This window comes from Lissotriton vulgaris, chromosome 1_1 (genome assembly GCF_964263255.1).
Source record: "Lissotriton vulgaris chromosome 1_1, aLisVul1.2, whole genome shotgun sequence".
Taxonomy (NCBI): Eukaryota; Metazoa; Chordata; class Amphibia; order Caudata; family Salamandridae; genus Lissotriton; species Lissotriton vulgaris.
Window position 1 is genome coordinate 311,867,825 of NC_141685.1, and position 25,019 is coordinate 311,892,843.

Below are 25,019 nucleotides of genomic sequence, written 5' to 3' on the forward strand. Positions count from 1 at the left end.
TGGGGGAATGCATATATTTTTCTTGCCTATTTGTTTGTCTACTGTTTCCTCTAAGCTTTGTCCTGTTTAACCATTTTTCTAGGTGTGAATATATAGTGTAGGAAATGTGGTTATTAGTTGTGGAGGATAGGAGCCCTTCACAAATAACAGGCCCACAATTGTATCTTTACTAGGAACAAAGAACCCCATTGTAGCACTTGACTCTCTCAGGATAGCGAAGCGAGGCCTACTCAGGGGAGCTGGTGTGGGCTTGCAATCCCACTCAATAAATTACTAATTCAGTCAGCGGATTTTCGTTCCATTTTCATTACACACTACTAAATACTACACATTCAATTACAAGCATTTACATCAGGTAGATAGAAATACATTTGGTGACACCCTCATATCACAATACACCCCTTGTGGGTCCTGAACCTCATAATCACAACACCCCCCGACCCCCACCTACACCAGTTGCTACTTCGTAATATAAGTTTTGTCAGTATATCTAGTATATATGAAGCAGGCCTATTAGCTTTGTCAGGATGTCACCACATTAATAAAACAGCCATATTATACTTTGGCAATGCACCATCAGTTGGAGCAATGTTTGTATTGAAAAGAATTCCTTAAAAATATCAACATACACTTTTCATCACCAATCCTGTTAATAAAGCATTGACATTCAAAATAATCAAACAGATGTGTTTCAAGATCTTTCTTTACTTTCTATAGGCCAAATAATGTAGCCATACGGTCAACTATAAGAGTTTCTTGTACCCCAGACTGCAAAAGCAAAATCCCCAGCTTCAGAAGTGTTTAAGATCCATGGAAGTTTTTCCTAGGGTGATAATATTTAAGCTCCAGGAAACATAGGGTGGTACTTTAAATAAACCACTGGTAAGGGACTGCGGAAGTCCCTGCAACCCCTGCTACAACACTTGCCAAATGTGATGGTGGTGGCTCTGCTCTTCTTTGTATAATTACAGTATGGGGTTTGATATCGTTCAGAAACAGGTTGCTGGGATTCCAATAAATATTTCAAAGACAAAGTACCACCAACAACGATAGATTGTCCAAAAGTATTTTATGTACTACATATTTACTCTGGATATATGCATCAGTGACAGTAAATAAAGTTGATCCAAGGCACTGAATGCATATACTCATAGTAAATGCATGGTATATTAAATAAATTGAGGAATCTAGAGTTGTTGGGGATATTTTGTGCTTGAAATGCTCTTCTTTGGAACACCCCTGATACCATACTGTTGATTTTCAGCCCCTGCACATTATGTGTTCACTCCTCGGCTGGGGAAATGAATAATAGATGAGACAAAAGCTGCAATCCTTTTTGATTGTTGTGGACTAGAAGTTTCTGATGCACTGGGTGCCTCAAAACCTGCCAATCCTGATTCTTCTGGTCGATGTATATATCAGTAATGCAGTTTGTCAATGCAAGGTGTGATAAAAAATTGTATTTGCTGTGGTGATATAATATACACTTAGAATTGAATTAATAGAGCACATGACAATTAGACACTTCAGTTCATTGAAATATGTGTAGTTTTGCATTATGTGTGAAAGTATAAATTTAGCAAACATTCTTAATTCCATAATACCATTTGGCTTTTTAAACAACAAATCCAAGTTTATAAACAAATCTTTAAAATAAGTTTTCATTAATTTCAACGTTTTAAATCTAGAAAACAGGTTTCAAAACATTTTACATACTTTTAGACTAAACGTAAAAAAATTCCCAAACAACAATTAACCTTTCAAAAGTAAATTTATGGTGCTACTTGTCTTATTGTTCTTTGATTTTTGGGTACTGCAAATCCCACTAGGGGCATCCATAGACTTCTCCATTTAGTGGGTACTGCAAGGAGTGGGCGCTAGGCCTCCACTACTACGCCAGATCCCTGTGTGCAGCTCTTGTGCTGCGCAGGAGCCACTCTTTTCAGCTACTGCCGCACAGGAGTAACTCTTTTTGTCCCCCTATGGTGGGAGCTGCACTGTTTACCCCTTGCAGCCAGGAGGTGCTGGGTGAGCCCACCCACTACAGACCCGGGCATAGGGGCAGCATTCCATCCAGTGGAAGGGTCTCTGCCTCCGAGGGTCTCTCTTCTGACAATAGAGTGACCCATTCTAGTCCCGAGGGTCAGCTGGAGTTAAATTCTTCAGTCCATGCTTGCAGGGAATCAAATGGCTTCTGCTTCCAGCTATGCATCCTTTCCCTGTCGTCACTCCCAGGTCTAGGTTAATAATTCTCTCTCCCTTGTTCAGGGGTTTTCAAGTGGGGGTGGAAGATTTTAGGGGCAAGAAACCTTTAGCCAATACAATGATGCCACACAATACCTCCGCCCCTCTCCCAACTCTCCTGCATAGCTTTCTGGGACAAACCAAAATGAAGACTTTGAGTTTTCTGCAGTAGGAGCTACTTTGAGGACCTCCGCTCTGCTTCTAGCTGACACAACTGCCTGATCTCTTTCCATCAAAGCATCAAAGGTGAACCTCTGCTGTTTCAGCTCCACAGGTCTTGGCTCCCTCCTTGGACCATTGGACCTGGACTTCCCCAGCCCAGGAGAAGTGGGACAAGCTAATTATTAGATCCAGATTTCCTCCCCTTCCATTCTTTTCCCAGGAACTGAGTCCATCACTGTGGAGTGGCCTTTTGTGTGATTAAGCTACGGAGCAATTAATGTGGCCTGGTAGGGGGATAGCACAGTCCTGGATTCTAAATATGAGGTGAGCCACAGAAATATGACAACACCTGATATCCCATAAGATGTGGGTTATTGGGGATTGCAAATTCTAACTTGGTGTACATGTTTTACCCCAGCTTATAACTTCCTGACTCTTCTAGAATGAAGAGGAGCAAAACTGTACTCTAGGTCAGATACTGCCTATATGTGTAGACTGGTAAAACCATCACAGATTTTCCAGTAAGCACTACAGACCTACACTATGCCCACTAATATTAAGACTTACTCCATGTCAGTACCAATCCAGTCCTTCCTAAACAAGCTACCTGAGTTCAGATGCTGGGCTGCACACAACTATAGTCTCTCTTATGTAGCCCTTACATGTATGCTCAAACATGTGGGGGGACATACCAGACGCCGCAAGACGCCGAGAGTTGCTCCTGGGTGGGGTACGCTGTGTGTCTCGCCGCCGCTGCGCCATCTTCGCGGCTGGAGACAACAGCTCCCAGTAAGCTCAGCGGCCACTTCCGGCCACTTCCGGCCTCACGCCCTGATCGCGCCCAGAGGCGCTACAAAGCACGGCCGCTCCCTCGGTGGAGCGGAGGGACATACCAGACGCCGCAAGACGCCGAGAGTTGCTCCTGGATGGGGTACGCTGTGTGTCTCGCCGCCGCTGCGCCATCTTTGTGGCTGGAGACTACAGCTCCCAGTGAGCTCAGCGGCCACTTCCGGCCACTTCCGGCCTCACGCCCTGATCGCGCCCGGAGGCGCCACAAAGCACGGCCGCTCCCTCCGCGTCGCGGACGCGCGCGGGCGGCGCTGGGCGGAGCCCGGGCAGAGAGCGGGCCGTCTGTGGCCGTCCGTGGACGACTGGGGACGGGACGGGCCACCCCCCTTGTCAGTAGCATATATTCCAGGAAGGATCCGGCATTCACCCACAAGGTACTGTTATCCGCCTTTTCCTTCATTTGCGGCCCATTGTGTTAGTTGCCCCCCTCAAGAGTGCGAGCGATATTCTACTCCTGCGCTGGACTAATTGTGTCCTTCATACTTCCCCTTATACCTTACTGTTAATTAACGAGGCAACCCACAGTAAATATGAGTATCCAGGGCAAGAAAGCTAAACCATCTGCTTCACGTCCAAATACAAGACTCCAGGCCACAATGCCGCAGTCCCTTCCAACACTGACGGCAATTGATAAAATGCTACAACAGACCATAGGGGTGGTTGCCAATGCAATTGAAAATACTGAAAGAAGATTATCCTTCCCACCCACAATAAGTTCTAGAGACCAAGGCGTAGATTGCTCGGCTATTGCCATGGACCCCACGATCCTGGACTCTTACTTAACATCCACCTTTGCCGAGCTCCCTTGTGCACAGATCCCGACTGAGACCCCAGCAGTGGACGACTCATCTCTGGCTTTAGTTGAGTTTTCCATCAACAATGACGACCAACTTTGCATCCTGACTTCTTCTCCCCCTTTGGCTAAATCAAAACCTGGCAGGGTGGGCTCTAAGACAAAAAAGGATAGTCTCCCTAAAAACCCAGGTACAAAGAAACAGCCCAATCATAATTTGGTAACCCCATTTGACCATCCCCGGCACCTATCTACAGGGATACCTTGCTGGGTCACCAACATGGTGACGGATCTCCAGAACAGTTTAGAGCAAATAATTGCCTCCCACATTAAACCTCTGGTCTCAAAACTTGATAGATTATCCTCCATGTTAAATAATAAGACTATGGGGACAACTAAACTACATAATTCCCAAAGTAACTCGTTATCCACTGCTCCAGTCGGTGACTCTACCAAGGTACCCTGTCCCGAGGTAGCTAAATCCACTGTTCCAGCAGTATCAAATAGAAAACCAGGACCGGCACTACTGCTGCTAAATCTTCAAACCTCGTACGCCCTCCTATACCTGTAGCCAAACCACCAGGTCCTACCATTCCTCCCGCTGTGGGTCAGAATGCTAAACCTAGTAAACATCCTAAGGAGGGCAAAAACATGGCACCAAAAAAAGTAACACCTACACCAAGACCCCCCCCCCCCACCTAAAGCAACCTTTAAACAACTGCCGACAATAAATCTGCCTCCAGAAGCACAACCATATGTAGTGGCCCTAGTGGGAGTTCCACCCCTTAGTGAGGGGAAGAGAGAGTAGGAGGTTGACCTACATAATAAATGCATACAGTGGCTGAGTCTAAATAGACCCTTACCTCCTAACATTTCAGGCCACATATTGGCAGTGAGAGGAGTAGACTGGATTGGAAGGGGCCCTAAAACAGTGGCAGGGGATGTTGTTACAATTAATTTTAGGGACTCCTCAGCTGTTGATCACATTTGTAGAACCCCTTTCTACAGAGAGTCGCAAATATTCCCTTTGCACTTGTCCTATTTCTATCCTATCCCAAGACACAAACTGCCCTACAAAAGGAGACCACAGCACATCAGAAATCCTGTCTCCCACCCGAACGGGATTCACTTTTGGCAGCCATTTGGGGAGGGTTTCCTTCCACACACCCCGCTCTATCCGATACAACCCCATTGGAATAGGTTTAGCGTCCTCGAGGAGGTGGACTGACTCACGCAGTCATGTACACCCCCAAGAGAACATAATGAGGGTAACCCAGAGGAAGGTGTTGCAACTCAGGAAAAGGCACTACCCTCTGCTAGTTTTGTGATCCTCTGCCCCCACGTCTCAAAGAGGGAGGAGTCAAGGGTTGAACAGAGCATGAACCAGGTATTACTTAGTGAACAAGGGGGAGAAAAGGATAAAGTTAAGGCCATGGAAGGTAGTATAAAAATACTCTCGTGGAAAGTCGCAGGCCTAAAGAGTAAGCTACTCATACCAGACTGGCCCTCCTTTATGTCCACTTATGACATTTGCTTGATGCAAGAAACCTGGTCCCTCTTGACAAGTGAAAGTCTCGGTTTTGCTACCTATGACATCCCTGCAGTCTCAGGTGGGAAAGGCCGCCCTTCGGGTGGCCTTGCCATATGGGTAGGCTTACACTTAGGCATGCAGGGTGTACAGGTGGACACTAACTCGCCTGATATCCAATGTGTTTTGCTAACATCTGTTAGCAGATCCACACTGGCTATTATTAATATCTACTCTAGGCCTACCGTGAACGGAAAAGAATCGAGTGCTATTCAAGCGCTCAACCATTTTCTTCAGTCACTTGACCCCGCAACCTCGATCATTCTTGGCGGCGATCTGAATTGCCAGTTCGCGCCATTGGGTGGATCCGAGTTGTGTGAGGAGGATGAGGTCGACTTGCTCGGGCAAATTCCAGCCCCAAGAATTGCCCCAGTTAAGGCCTGGACCCCGTTAGTATTACAAATTAAGGCCTTGACCCTTGCAATGTCTCCGCGGGCATGCAATGGAAGGGGCAACAATGAAAGCTCCGGCCTGCCCACATATAATAGGACAAATCGAACTTCCACCATTGACTATCTTATGCTGGAAGCTAAAGATTGGGGCAGGTTCAAAGATTTCGAGGTTGTCGCAAGGCACGATAGTGACCACAATGCGTTGGTCCTATCGCTTAAACCTGGTGCATTTGGATTGACTAACCCTGTCTCTAACTCCACTCTGATAACTCCACCATATATTATATCTAACAACAGGAGAAGAGTCTAATGGCCTTCTTGCCTAGACTCTCCTACCCGTCTCGCAAAAATCTACCAGATAGCTGTTCCATTAATAAGTGATATGGGAAATTCCATCTCCCATGGGCAGACTATAGAGACCCACAGAAAGTTAGTTGAGAATCTAGGGGATGTATTCTATCCGGTTAGTGGGACTAAGTTGCGCCGGAATAAAATACATCCCTGGCACAACCATGCATGTAAAAACTTAAAGAAAGACCTACTTAAGGCAATCAAATTTAAGGATATCTCTAAAATTAGAACAACTAGACTGTTGTACAAGAAGGCGCTCATCAGAGCAAAGAGTGAGTGGGAGGAATCTAGGTGGGAAGAGTTGAGACAGGCACTACTTTTAAAAGATTCTAAGACCTTTTGGCTAATTGTCACTTCCTCAGTGATAGGTGAGAGAGACACTGGGGTCTCGAATATCGCCCCTATAGTGTGGGAGGCACACTTCAAGTCACTCTATACAAGCCCTGAGTTGGAGGATACTGGGTGCCAGCCCCAGGAGGAGCTGCCAGAACTGGCTTTGGAGCCACGGGGTGGTGTGCCACGGGACCTCCGGCACAAGAGTCGACTGCCGGGGGCCCAGGGGCCTGGGAGTTTGGTTCTACGCGCCCGTACAGCCGGGACCTCACGCATGAGTGTCGATTGCTGGGGGCCCCGGGCACTGGGTCTTTCCCTTGTCAAAATCTTAGCTTTAATCAGGCCTCCGAGATTTTAGTTGCCCCAGACCCCCTGCATGAGAGTTGACTGCCGGGGGCCTTGGGAGCCGGGATCTCGGTCTCCTGTACTAGCACAGCCCGGGACCCCCTGCACGAGTGTCGACTGCTGGGGGCCCCGGGATCAGGATTTTCCCCCTGTAGAAACCATAGCTCCAACCGAGCTTCCTAGCTTTCCATGGCCCCAGACCCCCTGCATGAGTGTAGACTGCCGGAGGCCTTGGGCCCTGGACTCGGACCCTGTCCCGCAATAGTGAGAAAGGATGCCCCTACTGGAATTCCCACTTATAGTTCAGATAACATTACACTTAGGGAAGTTGAACTGGCAATTGAGAAATTGCTCCAGAATAAGGCCCCGGGTCTGGATAAGCTCCCTGGAGATCTCTTCCAATGTCAGCCAAAGATCTGGGCCCCATATTTGATGGTTCTGTTTAATGCTGTCCTACGGGGCTTCTCAGTACCTGAGACCTGGTTGGGGGCTGAGATTGTTTCAATTTTTAAAAAGGGTTGTCCGCTCGCTCCATCAAATTATAGACCAATCAGTCTACTCGATACCACCCAGAAGCTGATGGGCCGAATTCTCCTGGAGAGGTTATTGTGCTGGATGGAGGAAAACAAAACTTTGACCACCCTCCAAGCCGGTTTTAGATCAGGGGTCTTGACTCTGGACCAGATCTTTCGACTCCAGGTCCTATACTGGAAAACTGCAAGAGTAGAGGGTGGCAGCCTCTACCTTGCTTTTGTGGACCTGCGGGCCGCATTCGATCTGATCCCGAGGGAGAGACTCTGGTCGGTGTTGGAGGAACTTGGTCTCCCTCCTTACTTACTAGATGCCATAACCCGGCTTCACACTGGGAATTACGCCCAGGTGAGGTGTGGGAAAAACGGGGAATTATCCGATCGTTTCCCTGTTACTCGAGGAGTATGCCAGGGTTGCGTACTAGCCCCTACCCTCTTTAGCTTGTATGTCAATGGCCTGATAGATAGACTCAATTGTGTCAGGGATAATGATGCTCCACGCATGGCCACTAGCAGGGTGCCCGCTCTGATGTTCGCGGACGACACCTTGCTGTTGTCGCGGACATCATCGGGCATCCAGCGGGTTTTGGACGGGTTTGTTTCCTTCTGCGCCTGGCGGGGTCTGGAGATCAACTTGGAGAAAACCAAGTTTATGATCTTCAACCCCCGAGGCACACCCGCCCCAACCCCACATTGAATGGAACCCCTCTTGAGCGAGTCAAGACCTTCATATATCTGGGAGTGACTTTTACTGAACACTTTACATGGGACCAGCAAGTCTCTAAATCCTCCCTGAGACTTGCACAGATAATGGGTGGCGTAGGCAGATTCCATAGCGCCTCAACCTTTAAACCGGCTACCCCTGCCCTAGAGATATACAAAACACAGGTCAGGTCTGCAGCCTTATACGCTGCTGAACTCTGGGGACACACTAACACATGTAATCTAATGAAAGTCGTGCATTCTTTCATGCGTCATCTGTTCGGTCTTCCGCAAAGCACGCCCCTGCTCCAATTTCGCTTGGACCTGGGTCTGGAACCTATTACTGACCTGGCGGCAGCTCGACCTCTGCTCTATTGGAGAAGGCTCTGGTCTGTGCCGGAGCTGGAACCGTTTAGAGTAGAATTCAAAACTATCTGGGGGCAGCTTAATAACAAGAACATACCATGGTTAGCACATGTTAAGTCTCTCCTTTACCAAATTGGTCTTCCCCAACTTTGGGATACACCGGAGGATAGCTGTATGAGGATGCAAAGGACTGTTCTGGTGGCAGCTGTAAAATCGCATAACCTCAAACTGCTACACTGCTCTACTTCCCTGGGCAGATTGTCCAATGAGTTCATAATAACAAAAATCGAATTCAGGATGGAGGCGTTCCTGGACCTGGTGCAGCCTCCACTGGCAAGAAAGCTATACATTCAATTGAGGCACGGCTCTTTACCGGTTGGGGCATTTACATCCAGATGGGCAAAATCGATGAAGGCTAACTGCCCTGCCTGTAATCACGCCACGGAAGACATTATACATATCCTCTTTTTCTGTCGAGCATACAGTGAAATTCGGAAGTGCTGGATTGTCCCATTATGCAAAAACTTGGGCTTTAGACACCGTGCTCATGCCTGTAGAGTCCTAACTTATGACACTGCCCCTCTCATTGTCTTTGCCGTTTCCCGGTTTCTATTCGGCATGTGGAGGAGAAGAACTGCAATAATCCATAAGGAATAAGGGACTACTGCTTTTATCTTTTACTACTCCTTTGATAACCATTGTTTAATAACTTTTTAATTCTGATGTATTTATGTTTTAATATTGTGCTTGTATATATTTTATTGCACTTTTATGGTCTTTGACCGAAATAAAGTTATCAAAGTGAAGTGAAGCATACATGTCCATTGTAACCAGCCCAGTGCCCTTTACCCTAGCTGCACCGCCACAACCTTATCCTAAAGGTGGACACACAGAGTTTACAAGCTCGGTCCAATTAGTATGGATTTACCATGAGTGAGACTTCGTTAGAGAGACTCACTCATAGTAGAAGTCCAAAAGCCAGGGAGTAAATTGCAAAAATAGTCATGGTGGACTAAATTGGCAGAATCAATTTTCTACATAGATACATATTATTCTATTATGATAACTGTTTAATTGTGATTAACATTATTACAAAATAAAATAAAGTTAAATTATTCTGTAAAAAAATGAAATAGTGGTAGGCTTGTACTTTTGAGTTCTTGTGTGTTTAGTAAGTAGTGTTTTGAGTAGGGTTATAATTATGGAAATATATTAGAAATGGGGAAGTTGTAAGTTGTTATTGGGAGCAGTGGACATATGGGTCTGTTAGTTGGGTGAATTGGCTTAAAAGGAGGGAATACATTTAAAATTGTTTTCTTTTAGTTCATAGTAGGTAGAGAGGTTAAGGATGAGTGTGGGGGCACTGAATAAAGGCTGAAGGGAATATATATGAATATTATTTTTAACAAATCTGGCACTCCTATGACTCGGGTGCATTAGTATTTCTTCACTCAGCTCTTGGAATGTACTTCTGCATTAGTTGTCCCAGGGAAGTGGGTCAGGCCCATTATGTGAAAGTGTCTGTAGAGGCTTTGCCACTAGGGAAAAGTCAGGAATTCACTGGCAACAGTAGCCTACTATTCCCAGGAACATCTTGCCCTATTATGTGTTATGGGAGCCTTAATCCTCAGAATTGTAGAGATACTCTCTTGGGACACTTTCCTAACTCCCTTCTGAATGTGATGTCCTAGATACAGAACCTTTCTCTGACAATACTATCATTTTTTGGGGGGACATCTTGTGGTCGTTCTCCGACTAATGATTCAACAAAGCAATAGTGACTCGTACGCACTCTTCTTGGATGGCAACACCACTAGTGGTCGTCAATATATTGGAACAGAACTGAATTGAATGGAAACTGCAAGGTCTCCAGAGTTTTCGTCAGGATCTGATGAAAAATTGAGGAGCTCTCTAGGGTTTTATCTACAAAAAAAGGAAAGTGAAAAGGAACTGACTGTTCTCATGTTGCGAAATGGAAAGGTACGATTAATACAGATCATTGACTAAAAACTGCTCCGCATCACAAGGGATGTGAAAAAGTATTCAAACAGCATTTGATAATATTGAGCAATAATCTGGTTTCCCTTTCCTAAACCCTGAACTATCCTTCACTTTTAAATTGATTCCTGCAAATCAATCACAGGTGAGTAGTTTGGACTACCTAATATTTTTTTTAAATATGCCTTGCTCTGGAATGGATTCAATCACAAGTTTAATTCCATCTACTACTTGAGATGAGAGGCTGTACTTGGAGTTTGTGGATACTCTGTATTATATTTTATGATTATTTTCACAGGGTCAATGTCTTTAATCAGATGAATATCCTAGCCTATAAAATCTCAAGTTCCTCTTCACTGACTCTCCTAAATTGGGAGTGAAGTCTCCTCTTGTTAGAACTGGGAAAAACCCAGTGTATTTCTCTTGAGTTTTCAATTTGAAATCTACATCCTCATCATCTGTCTGAAGTTCAACACCATCCGATGTACAATAGATCACACAGTTTAATCCCTGTCCTAAATTGACCGGACTGGTATTACATATTTCAAATGTATAATCCTCTTTAAGGGGCCCTATGTTTACCGGGACCTTAGCTGAAACTGGGTTTGCACTTTTGCTTGTTGGCAACACCTTCAACTTGGATTTGATTTCCTGAGAAGGGTATGGTATTTACCTCTGGTATTCTAATAGTAGAGTAGGTATTAACAGTATTGATCACAAGTGATACGGTGTGTCCATTCACCTTTACATCTACCCATAGAACTGTGGCAATTACCCAATTGTTCTCCTCTCTTATGCATTGCCATTGTGATTGACCAGGAACCGGTCTACTCGATACCACCCAGAAGCTGATGGGCCGAATTCTCCTGGAGAGGTTATTGTGCTGGATGGAGGAAAACAAAACTTTGACCACCCTCCAAGCCGGTTTTAGATCAGGGGTCTTGACTCTGGACCAGATCTTTCGACTCCAGGTCCTATACTGGAAAACTGCAAGAGTAGAGGGTGGCAGCCTCTACCTTGTTTTTGTGGACATGCGGGCCGCATTCGATCTGATCCCGAGGGAGAGGCTCTGGTCGGTGTTGGAGGAACTTGGTCTCCCTCCTTACTTACTAGATGCCATAACCCGGCTTCACACTGGGAATTACGCCCAGGTGAGGTGTGGGAAAAACGGGGAATTATCCGATCGTTTTCCTGTTACTCGAGGAGTATGCCAGGGTTGCGTACTAGCCCCTACCCTCTTTAGCTTGTATGTCAATGGCCTGATAGATAGACTTAATTGTGTCAAGGATAATGATGCTACACGCATGGCCACTAGCAGGGTGCCCGCTCTGATGTTCGCGGACGACACCTTGCTGTTGTCGCGGACATCATCGGGCATCCAGCGGGTTTTGGACGGGTTTGTTTCCTTCTGCGCCTCGCGGGGTCTGGAGATCAACTTGGAGAAAACCAAGTTTATGATCTTCAACCCCCCGAGGCCTACCCGCCCCAACCCCACATTGAATGGAACCCCTCTTGAGCGAGTCAAGACCTTCTTATATCTGGGAGTGACTTTGACTGAACACTTTACATGGGACCAGCAAGTCTCTAAATCCTCCCTGAGACTCGCACAGATAATGGGTGGCGTAGGCAGATTCCATAGCGCCTCAACCTTTAAACCGGCTACCCCTGCCCTAGAGATATACAAAACACAGGTCAGGTCTGCAGCCTTATACGCTGCTGAACTCTGGGGACACACTAACACATGTAATCTAATGAAAGTCGTGCATTCTTTCATGCGTCATCTGTTCGGTCTTCCGCAAAGCACGCCCCTGCTCCAATTTCGCTTGGACCTGGGTCTGGAACCTATTACTGACCTGGCGGCAGCTCGACCTCTGCTCTATTGGAGAAGGCTCTGGTCTGTGCCGGAGCTGGAACCGTTTAGAGCAGAATTCAAAACTATCTGGGGGCAGCTTAAGAACAAGAACATACCATGGTTAGCACATGTTAAGTCTCTCCTTTACCAAATTGGTCTTCCCCAACTTTGGGATACACCGGAGGATAGCTGTATGAGGATGCAAAGGACTGTTCTGGTGCCAGCTGTAAAATCGCATAACCTCAAACTGCTACACTGCTCTACTTCCCTGGGCAGATTGTCCAATGAGTTCATAATAACAAAAATCGAATTCAGGATGGAGGCGTTCCTGGACCTGGTGCAGCCTCCACTGGCAAGAAAGCTATACATTCAATTGAGGCACAGCTCTTTACCGGTTGGGGCATTTACATCCAGATGGGCAAAATCGATGAAGGCTAACTGCCCTGCCTGTAATCACGCCAGGGAAGACATTATACATATCCTCTTTTTCTGTCGAGCATACAGTGAAATTCGGAAGTGCTGGATTATCCCATTATGCAAAAACTTGGGCTTTAGACACCGTGCTCATGCCTGTAGAGTCCTAACTTATGAAACTGCCCCTCTCATTGTCTTTGCCGTTTCCCAGTTTCTATTCGGCATGTGGAGGAGAAGAACTGCAATAATCCATAAGGAATAAGGGACTACTGCTTTTATCTTTTACTACTCCTTTGATAACCATTGTTTAATAACTTTTTAATTCTGATGTTTTTATGTCTTAATATTGTGCTTGTATATATTTTATTGCACTTTTATGGTCTTTGACCGAAATAAAGTTACCAAAGTGAAGTGAAGCATACATGTCCATTGTAACCAGCCCAGTGCCCTTTACCCTAGCTGCACCGCCACAACCTTATCCTAAAAGGTGGACACACAGAGTTTACAAGCTCGGTCCAATTAGTATGGATTTACCATGAGTGAGACTTCGTTAGAGAGACTCACTCATAGTAGAAGTCCAAAAGCCAGGGAGTAAATTGCAAAAATAGTCATGGTGGACTAAATTGGCAGAATCAATTTTCTACATAGATACATATTATTCTATTAATATAACTGTTTAATTGTGATTAGCATTATTACAAAATAAAATAAAGTTAAATTATTCTGTAAAAAAATGAAATAGTGGTAGGCTTGTACTTTTGAGTTCTTGTGTGTTTAGTAAGTAGTGTTTTGAGTAGGGTTATAATTATGGAAATATATTAGAAATGGGGAAGTTGTAAGTTGTTATTGGGAGCAGTGGACATATGGGTCTGTTAGTTGGGTGAATTGGCTAAAAAGGAGGGAATACATTTAAAATTGTTTTCTTTTAGTTCATAGTAGGTAGAGAGGTTAAGGATGAGTGTGGGGGCACTGAATAAAGGCTGAAGGGAATATATATGAATATTATTTTTAACAAATCTAGCACTCCTATGACTCGGGTGCATCAGTATTTCTTCACTCAGCTCTTGGAAGGTACTTCTGCATTAGTTGTCCCAGGGAAGTGGGTCAGGCCCATTATGTGAAAGTGTCTGTAGAGGCTTTGCCACTAGGGAAAAGTCAGGAATTCACTGGCAACAGTAGCCTACTATTCCCAGGAACATCTTGCCCTATTATGTGTTATGGGAGCCTTAATCCTCAGAATTGTAGAGATACTCTCTTGGGACACTTTCCTAACTCCCTTCTGAATGTGATGTCCTAGATACAGAACCTTTCTCTGACAATACTATCATTTTTTGGGGGGACATCTTGTGGTCGTTCTCCGACTAATGATTCAACAAAGCAATAGTGACTCGTACGCACTCTTCTTGGATGGCAACACCACTAGTGGTCGTCAATATATTGGAACAGAAATGAATTGAATGGAAACTGCAAGGTCTCCAGAGTTTTCTTCAGGATCTGATGAAAAATTGAGAAGCGCTCTAGGGTTTTATCTGCAAAAAAAGGAAAGTGAAAACGAACTGATTATTCTCATGTCGCAAAATGGAAAGGTACGATTAATACAGATCATTGACTAAAAACTGCTCCGCATCACAAGGGATGTGAAAAAGTATCACAACGGCATTTGATAATATTGAGCAATAATCTGGTTTACCTTTCTTAAATCCTGAACTATCCCCCACTTTTAAATTGATTCCTGCAAATCAATCACAGGTGAGTAGTTTGGACTACCTAATATTTTTTTTAATATGCCTTGCTCTGGAATGGATTCAATCACAAGTTTAATTCCATCTACTACTTGAGATGAGAGGCTGTACTGGGAGTTTGTGGATATTCTGCATTATTTTTTATGGTTATTTTCACAGGGTCAATGTCTTTAATCAGATGAATATCCTAGCCTATAAAATATCAAGTTCCTCTTCACTGACTCTCCTAAATTGGGAGTGAAGTCTCCTCTTGTTAGAACTGGGAAACACCCAATGTATTTCTCTTGAGTTTTCAATTTGAAATCTACATCCTCATCATGTGTCTGAAGTTCAACACCATCCGATGTACAATAGATCACACAGTTTAACCCCAGTCCTAAATTGACCGGACTGGTATTACATATTTCAAATGTATAATCCTCTTTAAGGGGCCCTATATTTACCGGGACCTTAGCTGAAACTGGGTTTGTACTTTGCTTGTTGGCAACACCTTCAACTTGGATTTGATTTCCTGAGAAGGGTATGGTATTTACCTCTGGTATTCTAACACTAGAGTAGGTATTTACAGTATTAATCACAAATGATATGGTGTGTCCATTCACCTTTACATCTACCCATAGAACTGTGGCAATTACCCAATTGTTCTCCTCTCTTATGCATTGCCATTGTGATTGACCAGGAACCGGTCCGGTGGGATTTTCCAAAAAATGTAATGAGCAGGTGTGCCCTCTAAAAGGGCTTCTTCACTCTCACAAACAGGTATTTTCATATCATCTTTCAAGATAACTCTTATTTTCTTTTATAATTTTATCTTTGCTCTTTACGCCATGCAAACTCCAAATTGAAATAACTGGCAGCTCCAAACATAATAAAAATATAATATTCAGCAACACAACGTCCAATCCTAGTGAGTCACCACTGAACTGACCACTGGCAGCATGGCACACAATTACATAGCAACCAATCTGAGCGTAAGGCACACACTAACCAACCAATCCCAGCGTAACCCTTAATGATGTAACTCACAGCATCTCGCCTCCTTGCACTACTAACAACTGTACAACAACTTCACATAAACAACATATAAAAAAATAAAACAATAACACTTGTCTTTTCCACAAATGAAAACAAAGTCAACAACCATGTGACTAATATGAAGAGTAGTACTCTCCTGACACTATCAAACACAAGAAGTGAATTCTTGACCAGTAGGAAATCACCCTGACTAGTGTGGTCTACTCCTGTTCACAACGGATCAACCATGCACCAATCTCAATTAGTACAATCGCACAATAGTAATTTAATAAGTCCCTATTTTGTGTGACTGATAGTGCCTCATGGTACTCTACCTCAACCTTAACAGACCACTCTAAACCTCTTAATATAATTCTGTTTCTATCCCGGATCTTGGATTATGAAAAATACAATAACTACATTTCAACTCTTTGCAGCAAGCAAATTAATCCCCATAAGCACACGCAAAAATGTGAGAAAAGCACTTCAGTACTTAACCTCACATGGAGCCCTCCTGAACCCAAATAGACACCACAGCTCAAAGCATGACAACACACTAAACGTTGAAACTATCAATAACTCGCAATCAAAAGTCCATATCCCTACTCATACTCTCACTAATGCAACCACTTCAGAAATACTGGACACCGTCAATACTCCAAATGGAACTATGGAAGCTCAGTAATATAAATTTGGTTGGGACAGATTTGAACTCTGTGGCAAATTTAAGTCTTCCAAACCTCAGTGGAAACCAACCTCTCCCATCAAATTGATTAGGCGCTTGGCTTTCTTAAAAGTTTGATTAAAATTCATGAAGCGATCCTCAATGTAATTTTTTGTTACAACTGAGATTAACGTTAGAATTCAGTTCATTTCAGTAAGTCGAAGTGCGTAGGGCTCTACAAAGAAGAGAGAAACCAGTTAGTTATGTTTTAAACCATAAAGGCTTATTAAGGGATTAGCAAAGTTAAGACTCAAATCATTAAATTATTTGCAAATCAATATGCCAATTGTGGTGGTCTCTGTAGAGGAGAACTGTTTATTCAACCTTCCCTTTCAGGCAACTCTATGCTAATTCATCCTCTTACTTGTGGCTAAATTGATTTGAACTTCATATTGACTGATGCACTTATTTATTGATTATTGATTTGTAACAAAAGGATGATTTTTGATTTCTGTAAAAGATTAACTCTTAAAAAACGTTATGGTTTGAAACTGAATTACTCTCGGTCTTTCCAGTGGGGCCTAATGTGCTTCACATTCATTGAGTACATTTGATTTTTTTGATCAGCCTCAACTTGAATTGCGCGTCATCAGAATAGTGCTTTATGAGCCTAGATGTTTGAATGAGGTAAGCGCTACATCACACACATTTCTGATTCTCATAATCCTATGAAAAACACACATCTGTGTAGGGTTTGGATGCCTGGTCATTTCAGGTCTCATTCAGAATGAGGAAATAAGTTACTTGATGGTATTTGAAAAGGTTGCACATTTTGAAATGGCCGACTTAGTTTTCTAGAGCTCACTTTATTTGGAGTGATCGGAAGTGTCATGTAGGGGAGAGATGGATTTTGTGTTCTCTGTGATGAGGTTGGTCAGTGTTATCCTTGGCCCTTTTTGCAGGGTCATCCCTGAACTTTTTGCCTTCCTCCAAGTCTTTTTTCTGACCTGGGGTTGGTGGTTTTAGGACTCTGGGAACTTTAGCACTGCTTCCCAGTGTAAAGTGCGTGCGTTCTCTATGGTTAACGTAGTAAGATTGGTCTACACCTGTTCGGCGTATTTAATTTACCTGTCAGTCCCATGTAAAGTAGTATTTCACATACCCAGGGCCAGTAAATTAAATGCTGCTGGTGGACTTGCAGCTCTGCTTGCACCACCCTCCAAAGTAGCCTTTCAAACCTGTTTCAGGCCTCTGCCATTGCAGGGCCTGTGCGCGCAGTTTACTGCCACTGTGACATAGCACATAAAGTGGGAGCACATCTGTGACTCCCCTTTTACTACATATCAGTCACCCCTAAGGTAGGCCTTAGCTAGCCCTATGGGCAGGGTGCAATGTAGGTAAACGGTAGGACATATGCCTTAACTGTGTGTCATGCCCTGGTAGTGAAGAACAGCCATTTTGGTTTCTCACTACTGTGAGGCTGCCTTCTTTAGGAATGCATTGGAGACTCCCTGATAAGTGGTTCAGTGGTAATTCGGATATGAGAGGAGAAGTGGGATCAAGTTTGGTGTGGTTGGAATAGTGGTAATAAATGCTGTGTAACAGTGTACGCAGAGTTATCACTATTTTAGAAATGCCACTTTTAGAAGTTGGCATTTCTGTGTGCTTTGTGTCTTTGTGCCTGCCTGATGTGTATTGTATGCCTGGCTCTGGAGTGACAGGGGCTGGTGAGGTGCAGTGGCTCCAGTGGGGCTGCGTGAGTTAGCGCTAGGCTGAATAGGCAGATCTGCCTTTAGAGTGGTGGGAGGAGTATTCTCTGTCCCTGAATAGGTCTGTGCCTGCCTTGTACAATGCTGGCTCCGCCCCGTGTGGCGTGTGTGGGGACATGACCTACTCTGTCAATGGGGACTGTTGCGCCCTGAAAACAAATGGTTGAATCCCCCCGAGAACTGGTTGGAACTGGGTCCCCAAGCCCTGTGTCAGGGCAGAACAAAAAACATAACTGATATGAATTTTGGGGCTGTTACCTGCTTGGAGCTGTGAAAGGTGGACTGCTGGGCACCAGGAGGAACCACCACGGGGGACTTCCCCTCTGTGAAAGGGCCCTGTGAGATGGTCTGCTTGGACCCAGCTCTGCCCCTCTGGACTTTGGGCCTTAGCGCATGGTGAGCACTGGATCATGTACCCCTTGTCCCTCCCCACACAGAACTGCGTGTACCCCACAGCAAAGTGGCTTTATGGACATTGCCCGTGCTGTCTTAAGCCCGTCTACCGGGAAGTACCAGACGGCAGCCCACAGCGCATTGTTGTGACAGAGAGCGCGTAGTGAGCGCTTTGCCTTTTGCATATGGAGCCTGCAAGGTGGGCTCCTGCCTCAAATTGCACAGTGAGCGCTTCATGTCCTAAGTGCTCTGGCACTTTCATACCAAACTGCCTCTGTGGTCTGAGCAACTGGCCGCAGGCACCGTCGCGCTGTGTCGAGGAAGGAGTCGACGAAGATTTTGCTCTGTGATCCCCAGTGTGCCGGAAGCCAGGCTGAGCCTGGTTGTGGGCAGGGCCGCACTACACAGTGTGGACCAATCAGGGCAGACGTAGCTGAAAAAAGTCAAGCCAGCTCATGCCAGGAGGAGGAGGGTGGGGCTCCTGTGTCCCGTAGAGAGCCCAGCGTGTGGCGCATTGAGCGAGACAGGGTCGACAGAGACTTCGCTCCAGGCTGGACAACTCCACGTTGCCAAGGAGGAGAGAGGAAGTACTGCGGGTGCCGAACCTACCCTTGAGGGGGGCCCCGGTGTATGGGGGTTCCTAAGCACCCTTCTGGTCGCACCTGAGAAGTCCCGATGAGTGGGGCTGGCAGGGCATTCTGTTGATGCCCACTTACCAATCCTACAAGGAGGACTCCCGTTTAGGGCGGCACCCAAGGCACTGTTGGTGCCTAGGGTTGTGCACACAGCTGTATCGCCAAATCGTGGCAGCTGCAACGTTAGTGGCATTTTGTGTCTCAGTAGAGACAAGGGTGAGTTGCACCCTCCCAGCCCCATTTCTGGTATCGGCATTTTGGGCCTGTACCCTGCTGCAGTGGCAGCCTGGTGGCAGACGACAGTCACATACTCATAGAGCCCTGACATTTGTGGACAGAGGGCATTGCGGGGAAGCCCAGGACTGGCCCTCAAGGAAGGTCGTTTGGCCTGTAATCACCTTCTGTTCTGGGGGGCGCAAGGCCCTAAGAGGATGTATGCACCATGTTAGGGTTACTGTGGTGCAATTGGTACAACCGGATGGTAAATGCCGCTGTGGATTAGGTACCAAGTGTGATAATCTACATATCTTACTAGACTGTCAAAAATGGGTGTCACAGCGGAAACTGTTTTTGCGACCCTTGTTTTTAAAATATGGTATAACTGAGCGCCTCTTAGCAATTAACCTACTTACCGACATGCCAAATCTTGATATAGCAATCGCCATGGCAAAATATATGAAGGCGGTAAAAAGGACTCTGTTGGATCCAAATATAGTTGGATAGAAATTGGCAGGAAGTAATAGTAGGTTACGCTCTGGTTAATTGTGTCTAGGGTGGAACGCTATCCCTAAGTTAAAGCTTCATTGTATTGCTGATTACAATATGGGTCTAGTGCTGTGTGAAAATTTGTCTCTTTTAAAGTATTTGCGGAATTTTTTATACATGTTTTTAAACTATTTATTGTAATATGTATTCTGTTTTGAGACCAATGGTCTAATAAACATTCTTTTACTACTACTACTGTGGTGCGTTGCTAATATGATTGATGCATAATGTGGTTTATGCCTGATCTAATGTGATTTATGCATAATGTGTTTGTGCTAAGTGCCTGTACCAGTAGTTACTGGTTGTGCTATTACTTACCTGTTCTGATGGTTTTGACAGTGGGCTGATTGGCCCTGTACTGTATATAATCCCCTGTAAGGTAACACCTAGTACCAGATGGCACAGTGTACAAATGTGATTATGCTCTGATGTGCTTTCTGAGTAATACAAAGACAATTTTTATATAACCTTGTGTGGAGTTTCTTTTGTTGTGTGCCTAGTGTGTTGCTGCTGTGTGAGTGTGGTGCGCAAACGCTTTATACACTGCCTCTAAGATAAGGCTGACTGCTCGTGCCAAGCGACCAAGGGGTTGAGCAGGGGTTATCTTCAGTGTGTAACTCCCTTGCCCTGACTAGAGTGGTGGTTTCTGCCTGGCTTAGGCGCAAGCCCTAGCCAACCAGAAATCTCATTTCTAGCGGTCAGATATCCAGTTATCGCAAGATGTGGGTTAGCCTGAGTCTCTGTATGCCTGTGAGATGGAGATTGTGTACACAGGGTGTGAGGGAGGATGCAATAGTGAGAGCATGTGTAGTAGAGAGAGAGATGGAAGACGAGAGGTTTGAGGATACATCGTGAGAGTCAGTGAGGGAAAAATGTATACGTCATAGTGTGAGGAACTGGACACGTGAGGTGTAGAAAGATGGAGGATGAAAAACTCCAAGTAATGAGTTAAATGTTCCAGTCACGTTCTCAAGGAAAGGGGAAGCGGAGTGACTAGGGTTGAAGAAAATCTGTTGTCTGGTTGGGTGATTTATAAGGCCAATTCGAGCCCTGTCCTACAAAGGTCCCCTCTGCTCTCAAAAACACTGTTAATTTTCAATCCTTCAAGAAATCACTGAAAACTTTTTTATTTGTCGCCTGTTAGGTTTCTTCCCCCCACTTTTCACTGTCCAGAACTTGATCCTGGCTCTTTGGTAAAGCGTAAGCACGGAGATACCCTTTCGGGGGTTGACTTCCTGCGCTATATAAGCATACAAATAAATAAATAAATCAATTCAGTGTGTGTTAAAGTGTGGGGGGATGTCTGATTGCTTAGAGGTCACTGGGGTGTAAATAAAGTGTGATGTGAGGTGGATTTTCTTTAATTCAGAGGCTGTGATAGAGAAATTATGATTCGGACAGGTAACTGTTTTTTTCATTTTGAGTAGATTTTTATATAGATGGTTGTTGGCCTAGGCCTTCATTAGTTGTGAGCCAGGAATTGATTATGTGCAGTGAAGACATCTGGTTGCAAGTAAAGCGCTGCAGGGAGAAGGGTTGGGCTTTGGTGCCAACAGGGATGTTCTTCCTTCGAGGGAAGATCTTGTTAGTGACTGATAATTTGTTTGGCACTGTTGAAATTTATGATAGAGATTTTTGAACGTTCAATTCAGCAATTTTGAACATTTCAAGACAAACACTGTCCTAAGGACGCGAAAATGAAAACACAGTTTCACGGCAATACTTGCTGCATAAATGCTACAATACAGTTCATACTTGTGGTATTAACATTCAGCAAGGTGCACATGGTGTTGCAGAGATTGGTAAAGAACTTCAGAAGCCATAGAGATAAGAAAATACATTTAGAGTGAATATGATGCTATTGCATTGCATTACAACAGCCACATTAATCGGATGTGTTATATGAAAAAACAATACATACATTCAAGGCATATAGAGAGGGTATGGCTACTATGTTGACCTCCATAGTTTCAGATTACCATTATTTGGAGCTTTTATTTTGGATTACAATAATGTCAGCCAGGTAAGGACCTATTAACATTATTTCATTTTTTTAAATAAAAAAAAATCTATTTTACATTTTATTTTTGTTTAATTTCTGTATTTTTTAGTAGGACTAAGCCCCTGAAGCCGTCCCTCTATGCTTTTATATTGTTGGTGTCTGTATCTTTTTTATCTGAAAAAATTGTAAACTGAAATTGTTGCCAATCTGAATTCTAGACATAACAATGTGTCGAAATTGTGGACAAGACATTGTGGTGCTACATAATAGTTAATGCATTCTTATTCTCCTTTTGGTCAGCTGTATCGATGAGTGGTCCTATGGCGAGAGATGTGGACAGCCTGGTCCTGTTTATGAAAGCTACCCTGAATGAGGATATGTTCAGCTTGGACCCTTCTGTTCCACCCTTACCTTTCAAAGATGAGGTAAAGAATTAGATATGATGTGCTGGGCAGGGCAGCAGGTGAGCTAGTCTTTGAGCAAGTCTTTAGAACTCCTAAATGACTTGTAAAGTAGCGGTAAAAGAATAGTTTTTTTTTATATTTGCACATGATAAAGAAATGTTTATTGCTCCAAGGTGGCATGTGAGAGATGGCTATAAGCTACAATTTAAAAAAAAAAAAAAAACATTTGGCTATTCATAAACCCTTCGACATTTACATAAGTAATGCACATATTTAGACGAGTTCAATATTGGGTTCATGACTAGGATTATTACATTTCAAGAATTTCACAATGGTTCCTCAATATTGATTTGTCTCAATTACAAACATGTTTTTGATACATTCAAGCCAACTGGTGTCTCCAACGAGTAGCTTGTAAGCTACTGGCAGCTCTCCGGCCACCTGTAAGTAGCTCTCCTGTGCGTAGCGTAGCCTACTAAATTGAAATCTTTTGATTTGTTGAATGAATATATATGTGCCAAAATTGTGTATTCAAGACAAATGTGTCATTTTACGAACAAAATAAGCAGACTTTTGAAGAAAAAGTAGCTGGATTTTTGGAATATATTTAAAGATCATTTTTGAGTGCTCAGTGATTTGGGGAGACTAATTACTAATAATATTACCTTCGTGCCGAGGCACTGCAGGTGAGGCTGGTATGTACTACCAATGTGGAGCCATTCGAAATTGACAAAGTCTTTTTGGGCACACAAAGGGGTGCAGCACAGACCACAGACCAGCTTGTTGGTGTGAAAAAGGCCGCTTTATTGGAAACAAGTGCACCTTACAAATAACTTCCCTTGGCCTGTGCAGTACAAAACTAAACCTCGCTAAATATAGTCTTCCTAACACCTCTCCCACCTCCTCCCCTAAACATGGTTCCCCCCTGCAACAATTATGAACACAAACTTGCAATTCCTAAATTTCCTACCTACCTAACTTTTTATATTTATCCCAACTGTTAACGCACCTGCTCCCAACAAAACCACCCCAAATTGTATCAAACTTGCCAAAACTCAATTGACCAGGAAAGACCACTGCAATAAAATAAACTACCACCAAAAAAGGGGTGGGAGGGAGGGAAAAAGCAAAAACCCTCGGGCACACCGCAACCGGCTATTGGGTCACTTCAACCAAAATGGTGAGCAGTACCATGCTGGTTATTAAGAAGCACCTGCCCAAAACTAGCCCAACCAGAGCCCAAGAAGCCCAAAGGGGGCCCAACCAGCCCAACTGGGTGCTGACTGCCCCCGGGCCGAAAACCGCCTGGGAGTGGCCCACAAAGGGGGGCAGCACAGACCATAGACCAGCTTGTTGGTGTGAAAAAGGAGCTTTATTGGAAACAGGTGCACTTTACAAATAACTTCCCTTGGTCTGTGTCGTACAAAACGAAACCTCGCTAAATATAGTCTTCCTAACACACCCCCACCCCCTCCCCTAAACATCGTTCCCCCCCTGCAACAATTATAAACACAAACTTGCAATTCCTAAATTTTCTACCTACCTAACTAGATAACTTCTTATATTTATCCCAACTGTAAACCAGACCTCATTAGATCCCCTACGACTTAGGAAAAAATGCCACTCGAAAAACATCCTGACGGCTTTCGACCCCCCCCCCCCCCCCCCCCCCCCCCCCCACCGGCATCCTGACGTTTTGGATATCTACGTACCCCTATGACCTTGTCCAGCGCCTCCTTCAATTGCACAATGTACAACTCCATCCCATACCGGGAGAGGTGAACCCCGTCCTACCTAAAAAAATACACTGCCACATAGCGCAGCTCTGGGTGTTCCATCCTACCAAAACCTTCCTTCTCACAGAAAATCCTCATATCCCTATTGATCTTCCTATGCGCCCTATCTATGGCCTCCAGTTGCTCCAATCCTCTCCAAATCCTCCTGGGTATAAACTCCGACCATATTATGGCAACCTGACCACTGCCGCCATACATCCAGCAAATCTCGCTTCATCTGCTTCACCAAAGCTAGGCCCTGGCATTGAACTAAATCGTTCTACCCCAGGTAAATGACTAATACATCAGGACAAACTCCCCTCTTGACCTCCTTACTCAAAGCTGGCAACAGCTCATGCCACCTCATGCCCCCTTTTCCTTGCCAATGACACACATAAAGCCTAGAGTTCAATTCCAGATTTAGACTCCTGTTCTTAGCCCGCTCAGCACGTTCCGGTCGCTTCACAAACGAGTGTCTCATAATTAGGATAGACAGGACTGCTTCGTCCTGCCCCGCCACAGCACCTGAAAAGACACACATGTAAGACAAGGAAACCGCAACTCAAGCTTAATCCTCCATGCCTACACCCCGCAACCTGATGTATGTCTTGTAGCTGTCTGATTTCCAACGCCCCAAGCGCATGAGCTCCTCCCTCCTCCAAAACCTTTTTAGCCTCATCCGTCGCCGCACCTATACTGAAAGAATGTGTCCCAAAAATCCTTGGGTCCTCACCCATGGCGCCTAGGGTGTGTTGCAGGACCCATAGCAGCTGAGCCGCCGTCACCCTTCCCTTGTCGACCCGGCAAAAAAAACCTCCCCTATTGCCACTTTCCTCACAGACGCCAAAACCCCTGACCCTGCTGGGCACAACGCATCTTTCTCCACCGGACCCATGACGACCCACTTCCCCACTCCTCGTTGGTCAGTCTTTGAACT

At 44.7% G+C, this 25,019-nt stretch overlaps 1 protein-coding gene across 3 annotated transcripts in view; it reads left to right on the forward strand.

Moving 5' to 3' along the window:
- The window catches only part of LOC147747102 (vitamin D3 hydroxylase-associated protein-like), a 382,698-nt gene that overhangs the window by 215,779 nt on the left and 141,900 nt on the right, over positions 1–25,019 (forward strand). For all 3 annotated transcript variants that reach the window (XM_086952351.1, XM_086952352.1, XM_086952350.1), the window contains exon 7: positions 22,204–22,328. In XM_086952351.1, the coding sequence (XP_086808477.1) occupies positions 22,204–22,328 (125 nt within the window). The remainder of the gene's footprint in view (positions 1–22,203; positions 22,329–25,019) is intronic.